Here is a 10,084-nt window from a genome sequence, read left to right on the forward strand (position 1 = left end):
AACATCCTAGTGTACCCAAAAAAATAAATAGCATCAACCAAAACAGACTTCTCCTTCTGTCAAACAACCTCATTAAGAGTTGAGACTGACAAATCGAACTTTTGCAGATGAGAAGGCAGATTTCTGCAGAAAGGTAACCAATTTCTTTCACAAAAGGGATGTCCATATGAACTACTACCTAAATGAAAGAAAGCTTTACGTAGTCGGACAACTTTACATGAACCGTTGGAACAAAAAAGAATAGACAAATCGGTAATATATCAATGAAATCACCATAACTTAACAATGACAAATTAGAGTAAGTTTCTAACATGAAATTCCTTGTGTCAGGGGGAAAAGAAATCAGTACGGAAAATTATGGCACCCTCCCAGTACATCTCAAGAACACTTCTCTGGAATCCGACCTCCCTATTGCTAACATGGAGTTAAATTAAGCACTTTTCTTTACATTGTACAATTGAAATAAAAACTGGGTCAGGTTGAATGGGGGAAAACAGCAGTGTGAGTTATCGTCAAACCATTAGTTAGATGCCTTGTGAACCTGCCCTTTGGTTTGGGTAGCAGAAGACATCACGCGCAAGCGACTGGCAATTTCTGTGAAGGATGGCCTGGCCACAGGATTGGGGGCCCAGCACTGCTCCATTAGCCTTCTCCATTCTGCATCACAAAAGCTTGGAATGGATGGCCTTAGTGTGTTATTGACAATACCTCCTGCAGACAGAGGGAGGAGAGAGTCAAACATAAACTGAGTCTCAGACTAAAATCAAAACATCAGTATGTCTAGAAGCAATTTAAAAAACTGTAAAATGCACTACCTCAACAGTGGTGGAAGTGATTGCATTATTTTTGGTAATAAAACTGAACAAAGAAAATTTCTGCCAACATGAATTTCAGAAATTTTATACCGTCTAAAAATCTTTGAAACTGTTTATTTTGAAAGACGAAAAATAGTTCACTTATGTAGTAAACCGTATTCTGATACCAATGAAAACTACTACTTTCTATTAGCCAGCTTCAGCAGCACATAACTCATCTCTTTACGCAAAAGAAAGTAAGCTCATACCATGCACAATATGCACCACTATAGCAGTCTTGCCACAGGGGACATGGACAAATATACACATCTCAGACACACATTGGCATAACCTTTATAGTTCATACCATGTTTGTATTAAAACTTCATTATTTTTGCTGAGGGTTGTCCTGGACCAATATTTCATAGAGCAAGAAGATTCTTAAATATTCTCACCTATAATTGCACCATAGTGCATGTTCGCATAAGGCTCCTCTCCGGTTAGAATCTCCCATAGGACTATACCAAAGGAGAACACATCAACCTGCAGACCAAAAAAAGAAAAAAAAAAAAGGGGGTAATGGGTACATAATTACAAAAGGATGTGCAGATCATGATAACGAAACCAAGACAGACAACAGAGAACTCATGCTCCAACAAGGTTCTAGTTTTTTTTTGTACTTTCCTTCTAGTAGAAACAAAAGACAGAGGTGAAAGCCTACTTAACAAGGGCATATGGTTCAAAAGCTACGTAATTAACTGATGGAGAAAACAAAAAGATGAAAAGATACTTCTCCAAAGTGAGAGATAACTGTTTTATAGTACAACCATTTTTTATAGAATGAGAACATACCTTTTCTGAAACCTTATTGCTGCTGCCATTCAGCAGCTCTGGAGCCATCCATGGTAAGGTACCTCTAACTCCACCAGAAACCAAGGTGTTTCGCTTGATTTTTGACAGGCCAAAATCACCTACCTAAGAATGGTGTAGCTATGAATCAGGAACTGATTTAACTTGAAACCTATCAATCTCTACATTATATATGCTAGACAAAGAAATGGTATTAGCAGCATTCTTCTACAGTACAAAAATATAAAAGGTGATTCCGCCAAGATAACCTTGCAAATGGGCCGTGAAGGATCTTTCAAGTTCACTAGCAAGTTGTCACATTTTAGATCAAAATGCACAATATTCTTTGAATGCAAATACTCCATTCCAAAGGCAGCATCCATGGCAATTATAAGCCGCCTGCGACGGTCAAGATGCCTGCAAATTGATTCATACCAGGAGGAAGAATATAAGAGGTAGCAAAATGAAATGAGAGAAAGGACTGGCAACAGTAATCAAGGTTTATAATTTACAAGAGTACTGAAATTCCACACTTCTTGTCAAGTATGCACGTTTATTATATCAATTTTTCTCCATGGAAACTGACTTGCCGATCAAAAAAATGGAAACTGACGAGCAGTAGAAAGTTTGAAATTTCAGTCAAGAAGATGACCAGAATTATGCCAAAGTTGAACTTGTTAGCTATAGCGGACATATTACCTATCCTTGCGAAGTAGAACATGCCTCAAAGAACCGTCAACCATATATTCTGTCACAGTAGCTAGTGTTGCCCCAGGTCCATCTTGCACTACACCATAAAATGCAACCACATTCGGATGGTGAAGCTTCGACAGAATTTCAGCTTCGCTCCAGAACTCTATGGTCTAAGAATGTCAGTCATATTAGTATCCAATATGCCTACAGAAAATCTCACGTGATATAATCCTGAATTATGAGAACGTTGAGAAGCTATTAATTGACTTGTACGTGGAGCAAAACAAGAGAGGTGATGGGAAACCCCTTTAATCTCACTATTATCAACTAGTATTTGATTGGTTGGCTCAGTGAAATTTTTTGCCGTTGCTATTGACTTTGACTACATGCATAGTGGGGCTCATTCAAAAAGAACACATGAATTATCTTCGAATAGAAATCAAACATACAAAACACCACCTGCCCGAAAGAAATGAATCCTCACACTTTCTCCAAAGGGCCCAATTTTGAAGGGATGACTGGACTCCCTAGGGTGCAGACCTCATAAGTTGATTTAGCACTTCTAGTCATCAGAGCTTGAACAAAAGTGAAGATTTTACGGCCACGTGGAGAGTTATCAACAAACTGCTAGCTTGATGAATATATTTGGGCCCATTTTCTAATAGCAATTTAGCAAAAGCTTTTCAAACAATTGGTGATGTAACACAAAGGATTGTAATTGTGCAAACCAAACCAGTCATAAGGTTTAGCCACTAAGGGATGGCTCACCACGTGGTAGCTCATACATCATACATAGCAAAGTGGAAAGAATGAATGAATAATCCTAGGTAAAAGAGAATTCCCCAACAGTAACTCCCATGGATTAAAAAGGAAAAATTGTCACTATCACAGAGGCAAGGAATAGCTACCAATCTCTCTTGCTCTGATGATCGACCAGTGAAGCAGCTCTTCTTTATTCTCTTAATGGCAACATCTGTTCCTCTCCATTTTCCATGATAGACGGTGCCAAATGTGCCAGAACCAAGTTCCCTCAGTTCTTCAAGATCTTCATTCCTTATGATCTGATGAAGTAGCCCAGAAGAAATAATTAGAGGTATGCCATCTGACAAGCTGTGACGCCAATCAGAAAAGGTTGAAGAGAGTGAAGTCAATGCTTGTATTATTCAAAAGTTTGTACCACATAGGTCCTAAAATTTGCTAAGATTAGCAAGCAGTATTGACACGTTGTTAAGAAACATATCTACAATCTAAGTTACAACTAGAAAGAATGAACGATTTCATATGGAAGTTTGATTGAATAGCCTATTCTGCAAGTTTGATTCCAGACACTTTTACAGGAAATCCAGAGCTCAATCCCATGGCATAAGCAGCAAAATCATGTTAGGAATGGGGTGTTTGCTCGTGAAACCACAATAGCGCGTTCTGTTTCCATTTTCAAGTCACGACACAGGCACACAGCAAAACAGCTAGTTTTTCACCATATCACTTTTTCAGTTTTTTTTCAACCTTCATATCACAGGGCAGCCATAAAAATAAATAAATAAATAAAAATAAAAAAGGATGATCAATTATGGAGTATGGAAGTCGAAGATCAATTATAGAGTATGGAAGTCGAAGGGCCCCAACTGCTTTAACAGATGTCTCTGGACACCAGAACATAACAAAAGCCAACTGACTCACTGAAACACTTGAAAATACATAAAATCCAAATTGCACTCACAAAGATTGAAAAGGAAATGATTTAACCCCTGCGAGATTTCCACGAAAAATTTAACCTCGTAAATTTTCTCAAGATGGTAGCATCCATTTGAAAAGGCCAAATTGTCAGCATAGCCACCTAAATTCCCAAGTATGGATAACTCAGAAAAAGGGCTAGCTCGTAAATATAAGCAGAAGCTAATACTTATTACTTAATCCTGTAACTATTTTTGTAGCTTGACTACTTAAAACATACAAGAACAACATATTTCATGACTAGTAAACATAAACAGACATTATTACTTTTTCAGATAACCATTTGGGACCTATTCAAGGTGCAATAACAACATTTTTCATGCACCAATCTTCCAACACAGGTGACCCGAGCAAATACAAGAAGTTCATGTCTTACCTGCAAGCTACTGATATCAAAATCTCCCAGAGAAGGATCTAGAGGAGGTAGGCCAGTATTCCTGCTTCCATCCTGAAATACCAAAATGGGGGCTAATAGAAAAAATTTGAGCAAACATGCAAAAAGTACTTCGGAGACCTGATATAGAGAAAGCATAGGAGAGTGAGTTCTTAATTTAGACCACCATTAAGTACCTCATTCTCTTCAAAAGTATCAAAATGCATAAGTTCGCTGTCCTTCAACTGAGAAGGATCATAGTATGAGGGTAATGCTATAGTGTCAGCTCCAACTGTACCAGATAATTCATTCTGATCTTCATCACCATAATTCATCTGGGAATCAACATGGCTTAGAGAAATATCATCTGTTGGAAAGGGTGAAAATCTGTAACTTATAGGAGCTTCTTCTTCAACTTTTGGAAGCCCAGACGAAAAACCAAAATGGTCCTGATCAATAAGAGAAACATCCTTCCGAGTGAACTCGTCTCCTGCCAATTTCTGAAAATATGACCAGTGCTTAGGATCCTGATTTTCTATGTTCAAACTCAAACCAGCTCCATCTTTCTGCAGCGGACTAATACCAGATGAACCCTCAGATAGTAATGCCTTTGAGAATATATCTGAAAGGAAATCACGAGGGAATCGGTCATTAATATCAATGAGGATGTCTCCCCCCTCTGGTTTGGAAACCCCGACAGATGGTTCCCTAAAGCTTTCTATCCAAGCAGAATCTTGATTATCCCTCTGGGTAGTATCAACAGTAAAGTTGCTGTCAGCCTCACCAGGACACTGAGACTCCGGAAGACTGTCTGCAGAACTCTCATGATGCGTTACTGCATCCACTAGGCTAGCAGCAGGAAATTTTGATCCAGCTTCTGATGTTTCACTAGTCAGGAGATTCTTATCGTCTTCTTTCACGGAGTTGGTTTCATTATCATCCTCGAGTATTCTATCCTCATTTCTAGCATATTCATTGTCAAAAGGGCTTGATACTGCCTTCTTCAAGTTTTGAAGTTGGGTGGCTCCATCAGCAATGGTGTGAGGATCCTCGTACAATGGCTTCTTAGTGGAGATGGGTTGCTCAGCCTGTGAAGGGACAGATTCTACAACAAAACCCTGTTGTGCTACATCACAATGTGAATGGTTTATATGAAACTGAGAACCATGTGAATCATCTGATTTTGATAACCTGTTTAGCAACTCTGCCTGTTCTCGTGGAATTCGCTCAGAGTAAAAGATTCTTTGAGGAGGCACAGGAGGCTCAAGGTAGCTCAAATCAATTGGATCAGACTCAGAGTTTCCATGTCCGGGAGTCAACGCACCATTAGATGTATCAGCTTTAGGAACCTGCGGTGGATTAATGGCACAAAGAGGTGAAGACACCTGTATGGTTTCCTGGTGCCTTCCCTCAGTCCTTGAAGTCTTCAGTTCTTCCTCTGGTGTAAAAATGACGGAAGATGCTTCTTCAGTTGGAAAATAATCCTCAACAGTACCATCTAATTGCTGTGAGGGAATGTGGTAGTACTTTGAAGAAGATAAAGTACTTTCATCTCCACCCTGTTGCCGAATTGACACATCACTTCTCTGTTTCAATTCTTTTACTCGCATTTGAGAATCCTGCATGCATAAGACACCTGATGGCTGCCCTTCACCTTTTTGCCGAGTTGCGATCTCATGAACTGGATGCGGACCTGAACTTTCCCCAACAGGCGAGTAAGTAGGAGGATTAGTGTTGTAAACACACGGCAATGGGTACAGTGTAGCTTCTTGATGTAACATTTCTCCGTTATAAAACTGAGAATGTGTTTCATAAGGATTGGAGAAGGGTGGCGGAATTGGTTGAGAAGATTGCGAAGACGAGATCATGTGACCGGTCAATGGTGAAGTGCAAACTTCGCCATAGTCGGCTGTAGCTCCACCAGTGTCCCTCTCAACATTCTCTCTATCTAGCTCATCTAGGTTATTTCCTGAAGAGCTCGCTAGACCATGAAGCGTAGAGTTCTTTCTTGATCCCACGTCCATGCCATTGACGGCAACTACATATTGGATCTCAGAATCACCATCATAGTTTTGCAGACCAAAATGAGCATCTTCTAAATCTCTCAAAGAGAACAGAAACATTCTAAGTCTGTTTGATCCTTCTCCATCTTGTAGTACAAAACATTCCTCCATCATATTCTGCAGATCCTCATCGCAAGACACAGAAACTAAGGCATCAAGATCCTCCCCAGGAAGCTGATATTTAACTGAATGAGTCTGGTTATATATTGTTATTATCTTCTGCCACAACTCATGCCAAGTGATGTCCTTTCTTATACGGACAATTCGAGTTTCACCTCCTACATATCTAAGTTTCCCATCGCTTGGCCGAGGTAATACTCTACCCCCAAAGCTGCATAAAATTTTAATTTTTGTTGACGAGCCTTCAGATGCTCCAGAAGAGGAATATTCTTGCAGGGTTCCTCGATAAATGCTCTGGTCTGATGAAGTTCGTGGTACTGATTGCACAGACCCATAGTTACTTTTGTCTTCGTAAAGAGAAGAGTTCTTCCGCTCAAAATCTTTAGGACCTTTTTCCACAGCAGTGATAATTGATACATCCGACCCACTTTCAGACCCAGGGTGACTGATGCCTAAAATGCCTTTTAGTTCCAAGTAACAGGTTGTGTGGTCACGAGCAGTATTTGGAATAAATGGCTGCTTAGGATTCACCCGGTCGCGCATAAATTCAAGAGCGAACTCTTCACCTGTCTGTATTGAGTAATTAAGTACAGGTTTAGCTTCTGAAGTTCTTATTTCATAAGGCCTCCTATTTGAGTTTATGCAGCTGCCATGGTCTAGCATGAAACCCTGAGATGTAGAATCAAGCTCCTCATTTCCAGGTTGTACTGAGTTGTACTGATGGCGATCTCGATTTCTCAGCTGTTCCATCAAAAAAAATTGCAGGGTTTCCCCTCCTACTACACTCAACTTCAATGGGCAAATGCCATTCCAGAACTCATGAGGATTCTTGGAAAGCCACAGAGGAGCAGCACATTCCTGTATATCCAAAACAAAAACTTTGCTCAAAGCCATGTTTTTCAACTATAATAAGTTCAGATTATGAAACACGGCAACTGAAACTAGAATAGCTAGCTATTGACCACTATAATGTAAATTGACACCTAATAAGTAATAACTTGCTTAACAGATTCTCTACTCATAGTTCTCAACCAAATCTTAAAATTGAATTAAAATGGTCAATTACGCCTGAGAACCAACTATAACAAAGGGACAATAACGTAACCTGGAAAATCAAAGGAAATAGAACAAACACAATCTTCTAATTCCACTGAAGTTCTATATCAAATACATCGCATCGGATAAACCACATGGAGAAGGAAGTGAAGGGGGGAGGGAAGACTTCCTTTTTCTTAATTGTAGTTTTGTTTGGTGTGGTGTTTTTTTTTTTCCCCTTTCAATCTGAGCACGCACATTTTCTCGTACAATTAAATGGAAATTACATATTTTTCAGTACACATATTCTTTTCTTTTTTGTCAAAAAATGGTACTTTTCTATTCTACGAGATACATATGGGCACAGCTCGAAAAAGCCCAGGCCTTTCCCCCAATTGGAGTACAGAACCATCAAACCCCAGGGAAAAAAGAAAAAAAAAAGGGTGAGATTTTTACTCCAATCGCTGTGTTTCAACACACTGAAGGGCGCCAATTTTTTCCCTACAACCACCAGAAATTGAGCTTTGACAAAAACTTTGAAGCAAGGTCTTAGTTTTACAGTTACACCTCCAACAGCTAAAAATCAATTAGGTTTTTTCTCCACTCCCATTTGCAGGCCAGGGGATTGTTCACAGTGAACAAACAGATCTAGAATATCAAAGATTTCAGCTTTAAAACCTCCTGCGTATTACGATTACATATGTCAAAGAAGTTGTCAGAAAAGAAACAGCAAGAAGACCAATGCATCGGATCTAACGAAATCTAGAAGATCTTTTTCAATGATATTGTGGAGAAATGAAGAAGAGTTTGAACCTGAATTTGGAGTCCCTAGCTGGCATAGATAGCAATGCTTCCGTTCCGAGGGGACTGGGACTCGTTTGTTTATTGAAGAAGCAGGCGCTCTCCAAAAGAGGAAGAGGAGCTTTTGGTTTTGGTTTTGGTTTTGGTTGTGGAGTGAAGACACACACAACTGTTATCGTAACTCTCGTTAGAGGGCTGCTTTTCCCCCCCCCCTGACACCCCACCCCCCCCGGCCCCACACCCCATTTCCCATATTACCCCCTCCCCTCCCCCCATTTTACTTCTCCTGCCCCTCCCTCCTCCCATTTACTTTTTTTTTTCTCTCTTCTTCTCCTGCTTCCCCCCTCCGTCCATTTACTTTTCTTTTTCTTTTTCCCTCTTTATTTTCTTTTTGTTTCTTTTCGGCTGGATTTTTTTTTGTCGTTTTTTTTCTCTTTATTTCCTTTTATTCCTTCCACTTTGAATCTTTTTTTTTTTCAATTATTTTCTTTATTTGTTTCTTTTCCCATTTACCTCCCTTCTTTTTTTTTTTTGGTTAACTCAAATTCTATTTTCAATTAAGATTACAATTAGTGTTCGGGAACTAATTACGAAATGTATTTTGCAAACGACATACTAATCCAAAATACAAATGTTATATTTAGGATTACTTTTTTTTAACTATAGTACAATTTAATAAATTTGTTAACTATTATTTAGCATAAATCCTCTTAACTGATTCAGTAGTATGTTGCTTCAAATCACGTCTCTACTCCATAGGATTGCAAATGGCTGGTTTCTATTTTTTTTATAACTAAAACAGAAACGTTTTAGGGGCTTCGTAGGGGCTACTGTGCCAATGAGGGCAGTTGAGCCCCCCGGGTCCCACCTATTTTTTCATTTATTTTTTTATTTAATTACTTATACCTTATTTATTTAATTTCTATAAATACACCATTTGTATATTTAAAAATATAATTCAAGAATTAAGTGTTTTAATTTTCAATTCAGTTAAATCAGAGCAAAGATCGTTTTTATTATTATTTTATTTTAAATGGTCATAATGAATTTTTTGGTTTAAGGCCTTTCAACAAATACCCTAAGACTCATTATTTAGTTTCAAAACTCTCTTAGGGTGTCCATTGAAAGGCCTTGGAGCCAAAAATTTACTAGATCCATTTAGGATGAAATGATCAGAAAAATAACAACTTTGCACCGGTTCAAACGGATTGAAAATTGAAACACTTATTTTAGTAACTATATTTTTTAATCTATAAAGGTCAAAAAAATAAAAATAAAACAGTCGGATAAACATGATCAATTAAAACACTTTTTTTTTCTCTCAATTACTTTACAAAGCCTAGAATTAGACTTGAACCTATTATTAAAGAGAGAAAAAAATTCAAACTGGAAAGAACGAAAAGGAAATAAAATGAAAAAAAAAACGAAACTGAAAATAAAATTAAAAAAAAAAACGAAACTGAAACTGAAAAGAAAAAGAAAAAAAGAAATCAAACGGTAAAGAAAAAAAGAAAGAAAGAAAGAAAAGAGAGAGAGAGAGAGAGAGAGAGAGAAGAGAGGGGGGTAGAATGGGAAAAGGGAGGTGGGGCCGGGGGGGGGGGGGGTGTGTCAGGGGGGGGGGG

General features: G+C 38.5%; 1 protein-coding gene across 1 annotated transcript; it reads right to left on the reverse strand.

The window, feature by feature from the left end:
- Nucleotides 1-241: 241 nt before the first annotated feature.
- On the reverse strand, nt 242-8,652 carry LOC131329451 (uncharacterized). The gene is made up of 9 exons (XM_058362556.1): nt 8,475-8,652; nt 4,641-7,484; nt 4,447-4,518; nt 3,245-3,397; nt 2,343-2,506; nt 1,913-2,060; nt 1,647-1,769; nt 1,250-1,337; nt 242-711 (listed from the first exon to the last, which is right to left on the reverse strand). Exons 2-9 carry the CDS (start codon nt 7,374-7,376, stop codon nt 521-523), a joined length of 3,675 nt encoding a protein of 1,224 aa, XP_058218539.1. The 5' UTR covers nt 7,377-7,484; nt 8,475-8,652; the 3' UTR covers nt 242-520.
- Between the last annotated feature and the right edge of the window lie 1,432 nt (nt 8,653-10,084).

This window comes from Rhododendron vialii, chromosome 6a (genome assembly GCF_030253575.1).
Source record: "Rhododendron vialii isolate Sample 1 chromosome 6a, ASM3025357v1".
Taxonomy (NCBI): domain Eukaryota; kingdom Viridiplantae; phylum Streptophyta; class Magnoliopsida; order Ericales; family Ericaceae; genus Rhododendron; species Rhododendron vialii.

What these genes read in the sequence shown, in the direction of transcription:
- LOC131329451 (XM_058362556.1), bottom strand. Translation starts at nt 7,376, where the DNA reads ATGGAACAGCTGAGAAATCGAGATCGCCATCAGTACAACTCAGTACAA. An exon ending in ATACTTTTGAAGAGAATGAG is followed by an intron (nt 4,519 to 4,640) that starts GTACTTAATGGT and finishes TTGGTATTTCAG; the next exon opens with GATGGAAGCAGGAATACTGG. An exon ending in CTTCACGGCCCATTTGCAAG is followed by an intron (nt 1,770 to 1,912) that starts GTTATCTTGGCG and finishes CACCATTCTTAG; the next exon opens with GTAGGTGATTTTGGCCTGTC.